The sequence below is a fragment of the Callospermophilus lateralis genome, chromosome 7 (genome assembly GCF_048772815.1).
Source record: "Callospermophilus lateralis isolate mCalLat2 chromosome 7, mCalLat2.hap1, whole genome shotgun sequence".
Taxonomy (NCBI): domain Eukaryota; kingdom Metazoa; phylum Chordata; class Mammalia; order Rodentia; family Sciuridae; genus Callospermophilus; species Callospermophilus lateralis.
This window is the reverse complement of record NC_135311.1, coordinates 65248391-65268543: the sequence shown is the minus strand read 5'-3', so window position 1 is coordinate 65268543 and position 20153 is coordinate 65248391. Positions and strand designations below refer to the sequence as shown.

Below are 20153 nucleotides of genomic sequence, written 5' to 3'. Positions count from 1 at the left end.
AGGATTCTGCACAAGTGTGTGGCATTATCTGATTTGTGTGTTTTTTTCATTCATAAATACACAATTTTATTTGTTATTTTCAGGAGAAACTTAGGCATTAAATGGTAAGCTGATAAAATATGGATACCGAAAAAAGTACAAAAGCATAACTCTCCCCTTAGAATAAATTTTAGTGAATTAAGTCTTAATATCTTTAAGTTAAAAAACAGAAACAAAACAATACACAAGCCTACCTATTATGTCAATGTCAAAATCAAAAAATGCTAACACCCAGCAGCTCCCTAGAGCCAATAGGGACACCTTCCCTTGGAGCTCTGCTGGGGAGGCCTGGGTCAGCCAGAGACTAAATCTGCCCTATAGAAAGGTTTTTATAAATTGTTTAAGCTGAACCTTTAACAACGTAAAAGAGGCCTTACAAAAGGAGGAGGTAAATCCTAAATACTGGAAAACTTGGTTAATCAGGCTATTGGCAAAGAAGAAAAAAAAAGAGGACCTAGGCAAGAAGTTTCTGGAAGCATTGACATTGGACAGTGTCAGAGCCTCTGACCTCCCACAGGCAACTCCAGTGGTCAGTCTGCACAGCTCCCCTGGGAAGCAGAGTTCAAGAGGCAGAACTTGCTCACTGGGGCCAGGCCCCCAGCCCCAACTCAAGAGTATCAGATCCTGCAGGGGGCAGCCTCTACAGCAACCCAGCAGCATGGATGGCACACTGGCTGGGTCATGTAGGTTGTGTCAAGTCTCAAATACTCCAGGAGTATTAGAAAGAAAAAGTGCATAGTTTTACAGAGAAAACAGAGCCAGAGAGAAAGAGACACATGATGCACTGTAAACATCCTGACTTTTCAATGTGACTAGGAGTGTCAGCTCCAGAAGCTAGGGGACAGGCCTCCACCTAGCCTCCATCCCATGTGGGACAAAGGCACTGGTGGGCACCAGCTCCCTGATGAACCCTCAGGTGGAAACCATGAGGCAAAACTTCTACTTCCTTTTAACTATTTGACAGATCCATCTAAAACATAGCAACACTTTTAGGCATTTCTAAAGAGTATAAACATTGGGTAATCTATCCACACTTTAAAAAAGGGATACAAAGTTCTCTTGCCTGGAAAATACAAATCAAGAAGCCTTGACTGTCCTGGCTGTGCAGGCTGGAATAAGAGCCTGGCTCTGAAGGAGGCCGGTCCTCAGGGTAGGTGCCCAGAAAGTAGTGATGATGCTGAGTCCCCCGTTGTCAGGGGTCTTCACCGAGGTTGAGAAACTGTTAACTGATCACACTGAAGGCAGAGCATCCTCCCTGACCCGAGGATGATGTTCAGGTGCTCAAGCAGTGATCACCAGGCATCTGGACTTGAGCCATGGTGTGCTGGACAATCCACATGGCTGCTGCCCCTTCCTCCTGGTGAGGCCTGAGCTGCTATCACAGACTGTGAATGTAGCACCAAGGGCCCTGCCCTTCAGATGGTCTTCAGGATCAGGACTGCGCAGGCTTGTTGGGAGCACCCTGCCTCAGTCCCATGCAGCACTGGGAAAGTACAGAGCAGGCTGCCAGAGAGCCCCCCTGGCCCCTGTGCCTCCTGTCTATGGGGATGCCTGGCCTTAGACAGCTGGGCTGTCTCTCACCAGCCACCTCTGAGGCAAAAGAGGATGCACACCCAGATCTCTAGAAAAATGATCAAAAGCAGTTTTCTTCTCACAGACGTACTTCCTGGACATGGTGGTTCACTGAATCTTGGGCAAAAGTATATCATTTCTTCAGCTGTCAGTGCTGCATCTCACATCCTTGAGCCCTGTTCCTGCAAAATCTTGGCCTCCTCGCTGGGCTCACTGGTTGTGCCATATGGGGTGTTGGGCAGCTCCTTGGAAACCACACGGAGGAGCTCGGCCTGGTCTTCATTCCCATAGTTGTAAGAGGAGCCCATGCTGACCAGCTGCTCAAATTTTCAGCCATCAGGCATGGTGGACACCATCTGTGTGAGCCCCTCCTCCTGACACTGAACACAGGGTATACATGCTTCACGGGCACCTGTGATGTTTTGCTGTCTCGTTCTCTAATTTTGTCCTTTACAAGTTTTATGGGTGAGGTGATGTTGTAAAATTCTGCTTCTTCCCACACTCCTTCCTCAGTGAGGTCTTTGTTAAGGACCAGCTTCCCATGTCTCGAGGAGTTCAACACAGCTCCAAGGTCCCTGGGTTCCTGTCAATTAAATAGGCACCCCTTTCACCCCAGGGCCAGAGTCCAGGGAGAAAAAGTAGGTCTGCAGCCAAGTCAGGGGTCTGGCGGAACTCCTCCTCCACCACTGGAGGCAGGAGGCCAGGGCAAAGGGCGCCCCTGGCACAGCGACGGGGTGGGGGGGGGGAGTCCCTGAGGCAGCAGTGGGCACCAGGGTGCAGTGCTGTCCTGTGGTCCAGGTCCCGGGCCTGTGCGGCCCTCACCTTGTCTGAGTCGAGGTAGGCGTCGGCCTGCCACAAGCGGTACAGGAAGAACTTCGGTCCTGGAACAGTGTCTGCTGGGGGGTGAGGAAGTAAGTGACACTGACATTGAGTCCATTGAGCCGGACCCCCTGGGACAAGCTGCCAGGGCACTGAGCCAGGGCACCAGCTGAGCCCTGCTCTTCAGCGGCAGCATTGGCCACCTCCCAGTCTGGCCCCATGGCCTCCTAGTACTGCTGGCAGCAGCTCTGAGAGATTCTCCACGAGGATCTCAGCAAGCCCTGCCACAGCGCTGATTTGTGTTTTTACAAAGGTAACTGACTCTGGGAGGTTGTTTGAAGAACTTCCTAGAGGGGGCCTCTTAGAAGATTGTCACTGGGTGATAGACAATAGTGGCCTAGACTCATCTACTCAGATGGGGAAGACATGTTATGCTTTAGATTCCTTGTAAGCAGCCAAGTAGAGACTTTGAGAAGGTGATCAAAATAGAAATCTAGAACTTTGTTGGATTGTTAGAGAAGGAGATATAATTTTGGAAGTTATCAATGTATAGATGTATTAAAATCCTGGGATTGATTATGGTCTGGAAGTGAATATAAATAGAAAAGAGAGACCTAGACTCAATGAAGGGTTCTTAGTATTCTGTGAATAATCTCAAAGATCCCTCTTTCCATCACAAATAACAGTCATTGATGATCATTGTCTAGATTCATTAATTCATTGGTGTTTAAAATGGTGGTAATCTAATTCTATCATTCTTTCTTCAATTTATTAACTGGAATCTTCTATAAGGAGAAAACTCCTGTGGATGCCGTGGGGCTTACCTTTAATTCCAGGGACATGGGAGGCTGAGGCAGGAGGCATGAAAGTTCAAGGCCAGTGTCAGCAATCTAGCAAGACCTTCAGCAACTTAGTGAGATCCTGTCTCAGAATAAAAAGGGTTTGGGATGTGGCTTAGCAGTAAAGTGCCCCTGAGTTCAGAGTCCAGTTGAGAGAGAGAGAACTCAAAAGACTAATCCAGTAAAAACTTGCTTTTGGTTAGGGAATGATCCAACCAGGCTGTTGCTGATGTCTTGAGGATCCTGGACTCTCTCCATTAGCACTAACCCATTTCTCCTTTGAAGTTCTATACTCCTCTGGGTCTTTAAATCTTATCTATGAAATTGGTGAATGGAAAAAGAGAATGGAGGATTACATGTGGCAGAACCCTGCAGGCTAGACCTGGAAGCTACTTTTTGCTGCCTGAATTCCCTTGGCTAGAACAGTCATCTGGCTGCAGCTAACTGCAAGTGAGATCAGGAAATGAAGTTTAGTTGTATGAGGAAAGTGGAAATGCTTTGGCAAATAGTTACAATTTAGGATTATAACCTGTGATAGAAGCTATAAATTAAAATAATATGTTCAGATGAGAATAACAGGGTGGGGGAAGGGAGCGATTTCAGGAATGTCCTTTATTATGAGGTAAACATAAAAACCCTTGGTCTTAATGCATACCTGGGATCATGCTTAAGAGGTGTAAAAACTGAGAAATCAAGAAGCAGTGGGATCCCCGCGCGGCCGGCAAAGCATGGAGATGGAAGGGGAGGCCGAGCGCGGGCGGCCCTGCGATCCCCGCCGCGCGCTAGGCTGCCTGGTGCAGGCGGTGCTGTCCAGCCGCGGCGAGGCCAACGACGTCCTGGCCGCACTGCAGTCCGAGGACCAGGAGGAGGTCCAGGAAGCAGTCCGCGCGTGCAGCCGACTTTTTGGAACTTTGCTGGAGCGGGTTGAGCTGTACGTGGGCCAGCTGCCCTCTGAGGACACGGTCAGGGCAGGGTCCCAGGGAGCCATGCGCAAGTACAAGGTGTGGATGAGACACCGCTATTGCAGCAGGTGCAATCGCCTGGGGGAGCTCTTGGCCCACCCTGCCTTTCAGGTCAAGGAGCTGGCCCTTGGGACACTTATGAAGTTTGTACAGCTGGAAGGAACACACCCGCTGGAGCAGCCCAAGTGGGAAGGCCATTACCTGTTCCCCCGCACACTTTTCAGGGCAGTGGTGAGAGGCCTGGTCTCACCTGCAGAGGACCACAGCCTGCTCCTCTCCCAGTTCCGGGAGTACCTGGAGTTTGACGACATTCGCTACCATACAATGCAGGCTGCCTAGATGCCGTGGCTCAGGTCATCAACCAGCAGCCTGAGACGTCCGTCATCTTCTGGAACAATGCTTTTACTCTGCTGAGCGCCGTGAGCTTGCCTCGCCAGGAGCACTATCTCTCCAGCTTCTACGTGAAGCATGCAGAGCTGTCAGACAAGTGGAAGGTCACTCATTTGAGGGAGCACAGGAGAGCATTCCAGGCCATGTGGCTCAGCTTCCTTAAGCACAAGCTGCCCCTCAGCCTCTACAAGAAGGTGCTCCTGGTGACACATGACTCCATCCTCCCCCACCTGGCCCAGCCCACCCTCATGATCGACTTCCTCACCAGTGCCTGTGATGTGGGGGGTGCCATCAGCCTTTTGGCCTTGAATGGACTTTTTATCCTGATTCACAAGCACAATTTGGAATACCCTGACTTCTACCGGAAGCTCTACGGCCTCCTGGACCCGTCTGTCTTCCATGTCAAGTACCGAGCCCGCTTCTTCCACTTGGCTGACCTCTTCCTGTCGTCCTCCCATCTCCCTGCGCACCTGGTGGCTGCCTTCGCCATGCGCCTAGCCCGCCTGGCCCTGACGGCACCCCCAGAGGCCCTGCTCATGGTCCTGCCCTTCATCTGCAACCTGCTGCGCAGGCACCCTGCCAGCCGTGTGCTGGTGCACCGCCCGCAAAGCCCTGAGATGGACAGTGATCCCTATGACCCTGAGGAGGAGGACCCGGCCAAGAGCCGAGCCCTGGAGAGCTGCCTCTGGGAGCTGCAGACTCTCCAGCAGCACTACCACCCTGAGGTGTCCAGAGCCGCCAGCGTCATCAATCAGGTGCTGTCTGTCGCAGAGGTCAGCATTGCGCCCCTCCTGGAGCTCTCTGCCTTCGAGGTCTTTGAGCAGGACCTCAAGAGGAAGGGGCCCGAGCCAGTGCCCCTGGAATTCATCCCAGCTCAAGGCCTGCTGGGCCGGCAGGATGACCTCTGTGCCCAGTTCTTCACACTTAGCTGACCCTGGCTGCCATCTGCTCCCATGCCAATAAATAATTTTGTAGGAGAGAGTATCTAGGCAGAGTGGGCCCTGACAGGTGGGAGGGGGCAGCCTGGTGGGGGTGCCGAGGGGCCTCCAGGCAGCCAGTAGTATGGGTGTGCTGTGTACACCCCACAGGGGGCAAGTGCCTGTGCCTCCCACTGCATAAGACCAGGCAGGGCCAGCAGTTTCTTTGTGGCCTGGTGAGTCATGACGGGAGGATCACGTGTACATATCTGCAGTCAGTGTTCCTCTGCGCTCAGAGGATGCTGGGGTGTTCTGTTGTCTTTGTTTTTGTTTCTTGGTCCTGAGGATTGAATCCAGGGGTTCACTCTCACTGAGCCACATTCCCAGCCCTTTTTAATTTATATTTTAAGACAGGGTCCCATTAAGTTGACCAGCTGGCCTTGAACTTGCCATCCCCCTTTCTCAGCCTCCCGGGTTGCTGGGATCATAGGCATGGCCACTGTACGCAGGTCAGAGGATGCTTTTTTCCTGGGAGCCACCGGCATTGCAGGGACACAGCAGAGTCCCAGGGGCATGTGTCTGCACCCCACTCCTCATCTGAGGCTAGCCTGTTCCTCCAGGTGGCTGGAAGTCAGCATTCTCATGTACCAAGACCCACTTACACCAGAGGAGTCTAGTTGTCCATTGAGGACAGCAGCCTCAGGTTTTCTCTTGAAGATCCAATTTTCGTGACAGGTGCCGTGGCACATGCCTATGATCCTCTGTAGCTCGGGAGGCTGGGGCAGGAGGATCCAAGTTCAAGACAAGCCTCAGCAACTTACCAAGGCCCTAAGCAATTTAACAAGACCCTGTCTCAAAAAATGAAAAGGGGGGCTGGGGATGTGGCTCAAGCGGTAGAGCACTCGCCTGGTATGCGTGCGGCCCGGGTTCGATCCTCAGCACCACATACAAAGACGTTGTATCCGCCAAAAACTGAAAAATAAATATCAAAAGTTCTCTCTCTCTCTCTCTCTCTCTCTCTCTCTCTCTCTCTCTCTCACCTCTCTCTTTAAAAATAAATAAATAAATAAATAAATAAAAGAAGTAGTGGGAGAGCTGAATGAGGTGGTTAAGGCCTATAATCCTAGCAGTGGGGGAAGCTGAGGCAGGAGGATCGAAAGTTCAAGGCCAGCCTCAGTATCTTAGTGAGATCCTGTCTCAAAATAAAAAAAAAAATAAAAAGAACTGATTATGTAGCTCAGTGGTAGAGTGCCCCTGGTTTTAATCTCCAGTACTTGGAGGGGGGGACATTTAAAAAAGTACTCTAAAATGAAGTTCCCTTTCTAACACATTGCCCCACTATTTTGGAGAATTGGGGGAGCGGTAGGTAATTATGTGATAATAGGGGTTTTCTTTCAAGAAGCAAGAATGACCTTAAGGGACAATCAATCCTTGAGTAGTATCATTGTCAGAAAAAAAATGGAATGATATTAATAATTCTAAAATGAATGTCATATTTACTAACTTCTCCCAATTTTTATTTTACTTATATTGTATCTTTTGATGCTGGGGACTAATCCTAGGGCCTTGTACATGCTAATCATGCACTCTAACAACATGTTACTCTCCAAACACACCCTTCCAAAATGTAATTGTTAGATGTCTTATAAACTTAATAAACTACATAATAAATTCACCTGTGTGGTCTGTAATATTGTCTTCAGGCCTTTGTTCTCAAAAGTTCACACATAAATGCACAGATAAAGTTTTTGGGTCCTGTTATCTTAAACACCTCAAATGGCTTTTCACCTACCCACTCCACCCCCTATCTCCCTTTTCCTGGTGCTGGGAATTGAACACAGAGCCTCATACGTGCTAGGTAAGTCTCTACCATTGAGCTGTATCCTCCTTGGCACTTTTCATTTTCTCTTTGAGACAGGGTACCACTAAGTTGCTGAGGTTGGTCTCCAACTTGCTATCATCCTGCTTCAGCCTCTCTAGTCACTGGGATTACAGGCATGTGGCATCACAGGCCAGTTTGGTTTGGCACTTAATTATGTTGTAGTCAATTGATCTTCATAACCAGGGCAACATACTCATTCCCATGCTAAAGATCTGCTGAGGAGATATAGGAACCTTTTGTTATTTTTTTCCCCTTCCTGCCTGGGATAAAATCAGGGGGAGAGAACCAGAATTTCTCTTTTGCTTACAGTCTGGACAAAACTGTGTTTATTATCCCCCCAGCCGGCTAGGGTTTGGAAGAGCATTTGCATCAGATGCCAAGGCTGACCCATGAATAAGCAGCAGAGGCCACTTTTAGTCTTAGCCCTTGAGTTTTATAGAATCTATAGAAGTGACTCAAAGAACTCTTTGTAGACCTGCCTATCACTTCCTCATCAGAATTTCCTCCCTGTTCTCTTTCTGGACATCACTTCACAAGGAGAGGCTGGGCCCTCCAGGGCTCTGTGAGCATGGGGAGAAACTGGCTGCTCCCGGAGACCTTGAAGTCCAGCCACACCATTCACCAGGGCTGGGTCCTCATCTGGGCTTCCTAGTGTAGAAAACACTCTTTTAGGTAAGATCAATAAATGTTCTGCTGCCTAGTGACAGATGTTTGGCTTGGCATGTTACACTTGCATTTGGCAATCTCATAAAGAGGCCAAGCAAACCACATGATCCAGAGGGAGAAAAATAAGATCAAATGCTAAAATACTGGACCAGTTCCCCAGCAGATGACAGGTGGATAAGAGAAGAGGTCCTGATGTTCATATAGTGACTATGTTGTTAATAGAGGAACATTTTGAAACTCTTGTGGGTTGATATCAAGAAGTTAAAATGCTTAAAACCAAATGTTTCATGTTATCTTATTTTATTAGTGAGCAGCTGGTAATACTTTGAAAATTTCCAAATCTACCATCATCTCAGTTGTGATGGTACTTTGGGGTTCTAGTGTACATTTTTGTGTGTGCTAGACTGAAACAAGAACTGTTTATTCTTTTCCTTTTTAAAATTGATTTTCTTTAATTTCCATCAAAGTAAAAATAAAATACTATTGGAGAGTTTTTATAGAAAAACAAGTGTTTTGCCTTTTTCCTAGTCCCACTTGCCACAGGCAAATATTCTCCCATTTTGGCAGGTTAAAAAGACTAAAACCTTTAATACTGATTTTTATCCCTGTATTCCTTTCAACTGATCCCTGAAAAGTTACATCTGAAAGTAATCTGGTGCATATCCTTCAAGAATTCATTTCTCAGCTCATCACAAACATACACACGGTCATGCATTGCCTATGGTTGTGCTGTATCCTGAAAAATGTACCTTTAAGCAATTTATCCTTGCATGAACACCACAGTATGTACTTATACAAACTGGAACAATTACAATGTCATCTTATAGGACAACCATTGTGTTTGTGGACTGCTGTGTTATTCAGCACATGACTGTACATATGTAGAAATAGCGACCACTTTTTAATTGCCAGTACTGCAAAAAATAATTATTATTTTTTTTTTTTAGTATTCTGGTAATGACCTCCAGACATTCAATTATATGCTTTTGCTGATATTTCTTTATTTCTCAATTTAAAAGTTACTGTCTTCTGAGTAAAGTGGTTCATACCTGTAATCCCATCTATTCAGGAGGTTAAGGCAGGAGGATTGCATGTTTAGGACCAGACTGGGCAATGTAGGGAGACCGTGTCTCAAAATAAAAATAAATAAGGGCTAGGGGTATAGCTGAGTGGTAAAGTACTTGCCTAGCATGCAGGAGGCCCTGGGTTCTATCCCTAGGAACACAAAACAAAACCACGAAAGATACTATCTATTCACTTTCTGTATTCCATGTGAATATATTTGGAAGAAAGTTCCAGACAGGGTCAACAGCAAAAGCCTCAAAGCAGGAGTGTGAGATGGTGGAGGGCCACATGGATCAATTTAGAGATTTTTTTAACTCTAGATTCAATGGGAAACCACTGCAAGGTTTTGAGCAGAGAAGTGACATGGTCTGACCTGTGTTTAGAAGGCTGTGTGTGTCTTCCATGTTGAGAGGTGCAGGAAGACATTGGTGGAGGCAGGGGACTGACCATCCAGCTCTTAAATAACCCAGAAAGATGAGGTTCCTTCTGAGTAGGCAGTGCTCTTGGAGTTAGTGAAGTAGCCCATTCTGGATATACTTTTTTTTTTGGTAAGGTATATTTTTGTATATTTAATTGCTATTTTAAAATATTAATGTATTTTTTTGCTAATCACTTGTTTAAAAACAAAACGTGCATGTAATTGACTGAAACACATGTAAATAAAAACCAGGTTTTAAAAATACTTAATGTTCGAGTGTGTGTATTTCAACTCAGAGTAGTTGCCTGGGTAGCAACACTTGGAAACACAAAGGGAAAGGTTCTGCTCAAGCAGAGGAGGTAGGTGCTGATGCCTCTAGCCACTTCTGTAACAGGCCATAGTGTGAGAATGTTAGGCTTCAAATGGAGATTACAGTGGAAGTCCAGGCCTTACCAACCACCCTGGCTTCAATTATACAGGCACATGTTGACAGTCTCCCAACTGTGAACTCAGGGTGGCCTGAAGTAGCAGGACTGGGCTTTTTCCCTGTTCAGCCCACATGACCACAAAGACTCACCCCCAAACCAACCCTCTTGCTATATATCCCAGAGCTGAAAGTATTTGTCTTGAAGAGAAAAAGTCTTGGTCCAAAGTCCTCTAAGCCAGTGCTACTCCTCACTCCTCACTAGGACATCTGTAGCTTAGCTTTAGTCTCATGGCTTCAGGAAAACTTGTTGTGAGGCCATCTATGACCTTGTAGTTGAATCTGGATGGCCTCATCCATTCTCCACCAGGTGCCTGAAGACCTACACTCAGTCTGAGACACAGGCCCCTATGAATAGCTTGTTTTGTCTCTTATTCCTTCACTGCCCATTTCATTACTATTATTTTTCTCATGCTGTTGGAATTCACAAAATCCCCTTGCTTTTCCCATCTGCATGCACATTATCCAGCTCTGTATCTCTGACTTAAAAACTCAGCTGCCTATTTGACAGTCCAAAATCAAGCATAGGTGCCCTTACTGCCCTCATCTCCCTACACCCAGCCACCTCCTACCCCTTACCAGCCACCCTCCTCCTATCAGTTCAGGCCATATATTTTTCTCTGCACCATAGCCACAGCCCACATACTGCTTCTACTGGGGATAGGATAAGGTGATACACTCAGGCCACCAGGTGGAAAGCAGACTAGGACAACCACTGAGAGCAGACAGGTGCTTTGGTGACCAACCTAAGTGCACCTTTTGGGCTGGAGGTCGTGATATAGCAGGAAGCTTGGAGGAGGATGTGCACATCTGCAGGGATAGCTTGGAAGTCCACAGGTGGAGAGGAAACAGTATCTAGGGCTTGAGTTCAAGGTCCATGTCTGGGTGGGGTGCTGCCTTGAGGAGATCAAGATGGCTTAAGGAGATCCAGGATTGTGTCTGAGAACTGACACCATCTGTCATCAAAGAATAAGCTGGCAAAGATGGAAATATCCCACAAGGTAGAGAAGCAAGAGGAGCCTGCTAAGAGCTGGCACAGGTAAGATCCTGAAATACCCATTAGATTTGTAACTTGAGGTTCACTGGTGGCTTATCAAGAACACTCTCATGGAATGACAGGTTGGGCTGAACACAAGGTAGAAAGTGAGGAAAAACAGCTTCTCAAGAGAGGAGCAGTGGATTGGAGGAAGGCCAGCGAGACATTCACAGCTCATGCTCTGGGTCCAGACAGATCTGGGCTTGATTCCAGTTTTATCCATTTGCAGCTGTGTGACCTTGGGTATATTTGCTCTTCAAGGCTTCAATTTCCTTCTAGGCTAGACTGTAGGAATAGCCAGGGCTGAGGAGACTGCCCATGTGGAGCACTGTCATAACCTCATGTTCTCCATGAGATGGAAGTTCACGGGAATAATCTGCCCAGCAGACCAGGAAAGCCAAGGGCACAGGAGCTGAGAAATCCCTACCTCCAGTCCCAGTACAAGTGGGTAGATGATGGTGGTGTTTTTGGTAGCAAGGAGAAAGTGCAGCCAACAAGCAGACAACTGAGAGTGGAAGGCCTAGAGATGAGTGGCTGCAATAAGGGTGGACTGCCATCCCAGCAGCATCCCTCTTACTATGCTGCAGGAGGCTCCAGCCCAACTGGACCCACACTCTAGATGTGTCAAGGCACATGCATAAAGGCACGTGTTACTCGGGGAAAAGGCTATGGGATGCCCTGCATGCAGCTGACTCTCTGCTGCCATCACACAGCCCACACCCAATTTACTCACCCCTCTCTTCCACCCCAGAAAAAAAAACTGAGCTACGTGTAGAGATCACAGAACAGGGAAGGTCTTGAGATCTTCCTTCTGGTTACAAGGCTGCTTTATACCAGGCATTTCCTTGCCTTCAACTGTGATTCCCACATCACTTGGTACATTAGATATAAAAGCTGCACTGTCTCCAAGGGGAAGGCTTCTTAACTTATTCTGCACAGCAGAAAGAAAAGGTCCAGCCCTTAGCAAGACACTCGAGTAGCCTGAAACACATGAGCACCAGAGGCTCCCAGATTTCATCAGCAGACACTTCAGTTCCTCCTTTGCTACTCAGCCTGAAAGGATACTCTCTACATGGCTCCTTGAAGAGCTGTCATTTCCAGAGGCTCTTTGGTGTCACACTGCCAGCCTCTGCTTTTTCCACTAGCTCACCCACTTTGGTCAGGTCATTATGCCCCTTACACTAAAGAATTCTGTCAGCAGTTTTCTCCTTCCATATGGATCTTCCCATGATTTAGAGAAGTAACACAAGAGCTGCACTTCTAAAAGTTGCTTTTTCAGTTTCAGGAACAGAATTAACCCACAAAATTAAGTTTGCAGATGCTTAAAATAAACCATTTTTCAATATGTACACACAAAGGCTAAATGCAAACCAGAGTAATGCACAGGTGATCTCTAAGGTCCTACTGAGAAAACAGTGATTAGATTATCACACACAGCAGCCTGTCCTGCACACAGCAAGTCAAAATAGAATGCACAACCAGAGCCAACTCAGTGTGGGACAGCTCATCCAAGGCTTCTTCAGTGAGTTTTGCTGAGATTTCCAAACATACCACATGTGTAACAGCACTACTCTGAAGGGCAACTTAAACACAGCAATCCTCATGCTGCCTGAACATGGTCCACTTGTTTTTTAATGCTTCTTTCCTTACTGGTTGCTAGTTTAGACTGAAATTTTTTAAGGATTTATCTTGATGACTTAGAAAAATACATGTCATTTCTCAACTTGATTCGGTAGTACACGATCATAAAACTGAGTAAGTCTTTTAAAAAACAAAACTCCACAGATCCCATTGTAGAAATTTCAGGATACCCTCCCAGGTAACAATCAGGGAATCTTCAACAGTTCTAGGAGTGCTCCAACAGCTCCCAAATAACCTTCATGTTCTGAAAAAAGTGCTTTCAACTGTCCCTTGGACCAATAATCCAAAGCATATGCCAAAAGCTGCATGGCGATGGTATTAATTCTCAAGAAATTTCCAACAAATACTACCTGGTTAATGTTCTCGAAGCTACATCCCAGCCCGGCAATCCAAACCTCTCATAATCTCCTCCATAAATATCTCGCACTACTTTATCCACTTTGGTGCTACCTCCACAAGATACCATTTCAAAAGCTTCTTCAAAAGTGGTACAGCCAGTAAGAAGACAGCAGAGACCAAAAAAAATTTCCTCCTCTAAGACTTGTGCCTGTGACCCTCTTGTAATTATCTTTGGAGTACACTGCTAAAATGCTAACCCCTGAGCCAATGTTCACCAGAAGCAGAGGATGTGGGTTTTTCAACTCAAATGGTAACTTCTGACATTTTTCAGAATCAGCAGGATTTTCAAAGTAATAGCACTGTGATGGTCCATTGAAACCAACTGAGTCAATACATAAAATTCCTTGGATTAAGCAGTCTAGCTCATGCAGTTGGCAAAGCTGAAGATCACCTATCTTTGCATCCACAGAGTCAGGGCCTTCAGCTCCAGGTGCACGTCCCTAATGCCCCTGGACCCATAAGCCACATTGGAGGTCAAGTACTTTCCAATGCTTTGAAGACTCTCCACTTCTTCCTCTTCTTCTTCAGCAGTGATGTCTTTGGGTTCAAAATAAACCAGCCTGACAAGGGTTCCACCATATCCAAGCCAAACCATGGAAAAAGCGGCTGCTTTTTCCGGAGGCTGTCGACCTGCGAGCCAGAGACCCAAACAGGGCCGCTGTAGGAGTTGAGCCCATGGGGCCTCACACCATCTGTCGAGGCCCAACAGCAGGCGCTGACAGGCTGCTAGCCAGACGCCCCAGTGACCCCCATTACCTGAGACCTATCTTTCACATGTTGCTTATAGGTTGATCCTCAAAATTGAAAATTAGTGCTTTCCCTAATTTATATTATTGTGTCTTTTTAACTATCATTTACTGCATAGTCAAATAATGTGCAACAATTACATTTCTTTTTATAGTTTTAAGGTCATGATCTCTAGAATCCTTGGAGAAGAATGTTCTAGTGCCCAAATGAAATAAATTCTCTTTTATCATTTCAGAAATAAGATGATGCTGTATTCTAATGGGCTTTGTATTTGTATCATAACTTATTTTTCACAATTTTTGTTGTTTGTGTTTCCTGATATTTCTATTTGTCTTTCTTTTATTTTTACTGAGAGAACATTTCTTTACTACATCATGGATATCACACATTTCCATAATTATTTTATATCTTTAATGTAGACCACATTTCATTTTTGTTGTTGAAGACATTGTATTTGGGGGTCAACTGGCTTCCTATTCTCATTTAGATTGTTTAGCAAACTCCATGCACAACTCTCAACCTGGAATTGTTTTTTTATTAAACTTCACTCCTAGTCCCACTCCCTCATATTCTACATCATTGTTGGTTTGTACCTCACTTCTCTGGAATATATCCAAAGGCATATTGAACAGAAACAAACAAACACATAGAAGGGAGATAAAATTTCTGAGCACTTGCAAATTTGAAAATGTCTTTCATATGCCTTCATGTTGATTTATAGTTTGGCAGAGCACAATGTTGAGAGCCACAACCAAGTCAAGATGGCACCTGGCACTTTGCCAGGGGGAGTGGTTTGAGTAGTAATGCCAGCAAGCCATTGAGATGATAGAGATTCCTTAATGACTGACTGTTGTATCTAATGATGTTAATTAAGTTAAGCTGTGTATAATCATTAAGATGATGAGGATCCTTATTAGTTGACTGTTGTATCTAGTTTATGTTAATTAAGTTAAGCTGTGTGTAATTAGTTGGGTATATATACTTCTCTGTCCCATAATAAAGCGGCTCCTGCTGTATCAACCTTCACAAGTTGCTTGTAAAGATCCACCTAAGTGACAAGGAAAAGCTGCCCGTCCCTAGAGATAGATAGGACAGGAGCAAATCTGCTCATCCCTAGAAGTAGATAGGATGAGAGGAAGGATGGCCATTTCGAGAAAATGGAGAGGATTGATACAGTATATTTGTGTCTTGTTTTGTCTTGGTTTGTTGTATTGTCATTGTTACAAAAATCTGGAAGGGGTGTTAAGTAAATTGCTAAGGGAAGGAGGCACCCTAGTGGAACCAAGAACAGTTAGGGCAACACAAAATTGTATATTCAATTTTTTTCCCTCCTCAGAATGGTGAAGACATTGTTTCATTTTCTTCTAGCACAAAGTGTTCCTAATAAGAAGTTTGATGCCAGTTTATTATTGTTTCTTGGTAAGTGACCTCTTTTTCTCTAGAGACTTTTAAAAAAATCTACTTTTCCTATGTTTATCGCAGCACTGTGCACAATAGCCTAGATATGGAATCAACCTAAATGTCCATCAGGAGGTGAATGGATCAAGAAAATGTGATATGTACACAATGGGAATTCTAGTCAGCCATAAAAAGAAGAAAATCCTGCCATTTGCAACAACAGAGATAAGCTTATAGGGCATTATGCTCACTGAAATGAGTTCATGACAGAAGGACATATTCTGCAATATTCCACTTCCAAGAGATTCCTAAAATAGTCAAGTTTGTAAAAGCAGAAATATAATGGTGGCTGCCAGGTACTGGGGGAGGGGGAATGGGCAGTTGCTGTTCCATGTCTAGAAAGTTTCAGTTAACCAGGATAAGTAAGTTCTAGATATCTTCTGTACAACACTGTGCTTGCAGTGAATACACTGTCCCATACTTAAAATGTAGTAAAAAAGGTAGACCTCATCTTATATGTTCTTACTACAGTAAAATATAAAAATAAAAATAAAATCCTTTCTCTAATCATTTGGTGTTCTAAAGTTTCATGGTAACGTGACATGGTCTTTTTTTCCCCTTGGTACTCATTTATCCCCTTTATTAAGAATAGTTATGTCTTTAACTTTGGAGGAGGTCTCTCTATAATTTTTATCATTTCATTCTTCCTTATTTTTATTTTTTCTCTATTCTTTTTAAAAAATATTTTAAGTATTTATTATTTTTTAGTTGTAGTTAGACACATTATCTTTATTTCATTCTTATGTGGTGCTGAGGATCAAATCCAGGGCCTCACACTTGCACCGCAGGCATGCTAGGTGAGTGATCTACCACTGAGCCACAACCCCAGGCCCAACTTTTTTTTTTTTTTTTTTGTGTGTGTGTGTGTGTGTGTGTGTGAGAGAGATGCTGGGGATTGAAGCCAGGGCCTTGTGCATGTGAGGCAAGCACTCTACCAACTGAGCTATATCCCCAGCTATTTTTCTTCTGTATTCTATTTGCTGAATGTTGGAACTTAAGGATTTATTTTCTTTGTTTCACCTTCTCTGAAGCTCTCTTTTTCTAATCTTTTGATTTATATTCTAGAAGGGGTCCTAGTCTTTGTCTTTCAACACTTCAATTTTATTTGGGGGGTTACTGGGGATTGAACCTAGGGGCACTTTACCACTAAATTACATACCCAGTCCTTTTTATGTTTTTATTTTAAGACATGGTCTTACTAAGTTGCTAGAGCTGGTCTGAAACTTGTGATCCTCCTGTCTGAGCCTCCTGACTCCCTGGGATTACAGGTATGTGCCACAAAACCTGGCACACTGCCCCATGAACTTTCAATTGATTTTTAAAATTTTAGCAATCATATGCTTAGTTTACAAGAATTTCCTTTTGTATTTTTATTTTGATGTGTAGGGGGACAGGGCAAGGAGTAGGATTATCTAGTGCTAATTTTGTGGAAGTAATTAATATATTTTCAAATTTCTCTAAGAACACAAATTCAAATGTTTTAGTTTTTTTTTTTTCCTATTTTATAAGCCTACAATCTCTGTTCTTCTTTCTGGATTAGTAAATCTTTGATTTGTTTGTTTATTCTGCTTATTTTCTTTGTCTTTCAACACTTCAATTTTATTCGGGGAGTTACTGGGGATTGAACCTAGGGGCACTTTACCACTAAACTGGATCTTTAGTTGTCCATCATATTTAAGAATGGAACTGTTCTAGATAGCTTTTCGGAGTTTCTTACTATTGAATATATAGGTCTTTCCTTCCACAGGTTAAGTGCCTGTGCTGGGTGCTCTATGTACATGGGAAGGTTAATTAATTATGGTAATGCTCGTTACCAAAATAAGCCTCAAAACTTCATTGTTTTCTATGAAATTTGCTTGTTTCTCAACTGCAGCATAGTTCAGATGTTCCTGATTCATGGGTGGCTTTTCCTCATGTAGTGACACAGAGACCCAGGCTCCTTCAACTGACGCTACAGGCATCTTTGACCTTTGTGGCTTCTGCTTCCAGCTGGCACAGGGTGAGTGAGAATGTGAAAAGGCACTTTTTCTTTCTTTATTCCTTCCTTTATTTCCCACTTTCTCCCTACCACCCCACCATCCACTGGGTACAGAACCCAGGACCTCACAAATGTTTAGCATGTGCTGAACCATTGTGCTACATCCCAGCTCCACAGTTACTTTCTTAAAAGCCCTGGCCTGAAAGTGACACACACCACTTCTACTCATATTCCGTGTAGTTAAAAGCTACATTTGGATATAAGGGAGGCCAGAAAATGAAATGCCCAGTCTGGTAGTCCCTTCCCAGAAAAGCATGAGGTTAAGGAATGAGGAAGTCAAGTTCTTGGTACATAGCTAACCACAGCTTTTTAATATATATATTTAAGTTGTGGTTGGACAAATACCTTTATTTAATTAATTAATTTATTGATTTTTATGTGGTACTGAGGATCAAACCCAGTGCCTCACACATGCCTGACAAGTGCGCTACCACTGAGCCACAACCCTAGCCCCAACTAACCACAGTGTCAATAAACAGACTTCCCTACGAGTTGCCTTAATCTTGGGGTTAGAATGTTGATGCCTTTTAGTTTTGCAGGGAGAGGTTTGGAACTCCAAAGAAGAAGGCAGAGGGCTTTACTGAGGACACTGATGTCCATCCTCAGCATACCTAGTTCTCCTCAGTTTATTCTGTTTTTCAGAAGAAGAAAACTTATTTTATTTTTCCCAGAGGTGAAATGCTAGTTGGTATTTCATGTATTTAAAAATGGCAGAGGAAGGCAGGAAGTGTAGGCAGATATCTGGTGCCATCATGTGCTAGGCCCACTTTCAAACCATCCTTCCATTTTAGCCTCTTAGCTCTCTGCCCTTAGAGGCACCTGCAAAGTGAGCCTGAAGCTTCCTTGGGTTTCTGCCATGGAGACTGAACTCTCCTACACTAACATCACTTCCTGCACTGGCAACTCTCCTCCTGCTTTTCTTGGTGTTCTGAATTAATTCCCATTTATCATTAGGCCTTAGAAAGGTAGGGAAGAAGAAGTCTTGTGCTGGGTCTTGAAACCCCAGAATTCCCTTGTAGGAATGTTTCATGTATTCAACCAGAGTTTGATTTGGCTATATTATCTTTAAAAGGTCACTTCTCTGTCTGCTCAATTGTTTTAAAGCATGTTCATAACTAGCAGCTCACACTACTAACTTTGGGTTTTCATCAGGGAGCATGGCTTGTAGAGTCTGTCATCCTCTGCCTACCAAAAGGCCAGCAGGAGGGTGATATTTGAAGTGTGTTTAGAGGACATTTGTTTCAATTCTTTAACCTCTATTCTTCAAATAAGTTGGAACAATCATTGGCCTAGTCTTAGCCATAACTGCCTTGAATGAGTTGTGGTTTAGCTTTATGACCTTCATTTAAAAAAAAAAAACAACATAGTACCCTTATTAAGCCTGTTATTGTGATTATTTTAGGAATTTTTAAGAGACATTATCCACTATCTTTATCTTTCAGAAAGATTTTTTCAAACAACTCTTTGCTACAAAAACTTGACTTTTTTCAAAACCCAGATGCATTCCCTCCTTTCTGATAATGAGAATTGTACAATTCATTGTAGAGTCATGTGCTGCATGCAGATGCTTTGATTAACAAGACAAACCTTATACATGGTAGCTAGAAGATACAGCTTAGTGTGTAGTGGGGCTATGCCACCTAGGTTTGTGTATGTGCATTCTGGTGTTCACTCAATAACATTGTCTAAGGATTTGTTTTTTAAAATACCTCCCTGTCGTTAAGCAACATAATGGAATTTCCCTTTATCATCTTTTTAAAGTTCTTTAGTCTTGATTTTATTCTCTGAAAACTCTAAAAGTGTCTCTAAGATCATGTGAATTCAGGGCTGTGGTTGTAGCTCAGTGGTTGAGAACTTGACAGGCACATGTGAGTCACTGGGTTTGATCCTCAGCACCACATAAAAATAAATAAATAAATAAATAAAGGTGTTGTGTCTACAACTAAAAAAAAGAAGAAGATAATATAAATTGAAGATAAAAAAAAAAGAAAGATAACATAAATTGGGTTGGTAATTGATTTCATACTTTACCCGGCTGCAATTCTCAAATGGGGACAGGCTAAAGGTATGCAGGGTGAAGAGTGCTCTGTGATTATTTAAGGCTTTTTAAATTTAATATATGGTACAATTTTAACATAATTTGTTTCTTATACATTTTATAAATGTAAACATAAATTAAAATGCACAACCTCCCTCCTTTACCGCCTCAAGTTCAAGGAGTTTGTTCAGACGGTCCCCACAAAAGGTTTCAACACTGAGAAGATCCGGGTGCCCTTGGGGGGCTCCCGCGGAATCACCTTCCAAGTATGGGATGTTGGGGGTCAGGAGAAGCTGCGACCACTTTGGCGCTCCTACACCCGCCGGACAGATGGACTGGTGTTTGTAGTAGATGCTGCAGAGACTGAGCGACTAGAAGAGGCCAAGGTGGAGTTGCATCGAATCAGTCGGGCTTCAGACAACCAGGGCGTTCCCGTCCTGGTGCTGGCCAACAAGCAGGACCAGCCTGGGGCACTCAGCACAGCAGAGGTGGAGAAGAGGCTGGCAGTCCGTGAGCTGGCAGCTGCCACGCTCACCCACGTGCAGGGCTGCAGTGCTGTGGATGGGCTGGGCTTGCAGCCAGGCCTTGAGCGCTTGTATGAGATGATCCTCAAGAGGAAGAAGGTGGCCCGGGCAAGCAAGAAGAGACGGTGACCTGAGGCTGTTCCTCCCCATGTACTAGGGGTCTGTACACTTGGATAGCCAGGCAGGGCCTGTGACCTCTTGGTCAGCCCAGAGTGCAGG

General features: G+C 44.5%; 3 protein-coding genes and 1 pseudogene across 3 annotated transcripts in view; 2 read left to right on the top strand and 2 right to left on the bottom strand.

Moving 5' to 3' along the window:
* The window catches only part of LOC143404366 (uncharacterized), a 148866-nt gene that overhangs the window by 40733 nt on the left and 87980 nt on the right, over window positions 1–20153 (bottom strand). The gene's annotated exons all lie outside the window — the stretch shown is intronic.
* LOC143405157 (nucleolar complex protein 4 homolog) lies at window positions 4087–5781 on the top strand. The gene is given in 2 exon segments (XM_076863513.2): window positions 4087–4565; window positions 4568–5781. Coding segments are annotated over 2 exon segments (1296 nt in total). The 5' UTR covers window positions 4087–4255; the 3' UTR covers window positions 5554–5781.
* LOC143403422 (pantothenate kinase 2, mitochondrial pseudogene) lies at window positions 12668–18531 on the bottom strand (annotated as a pseudogene).
* LOC143405158 (ADP-ribosylation factor-like protein 4D) lies at window positions 19566–20146 on the top strand (the record flags this gene model as incomplete). The annotated part of the gene is made up of 1 exon (XM_076863514.1): window positions 19566–20146. A coding segment is annotated over one exon (498 nt), but the record flags the coding sequence as incomplete, so codon positions are not given.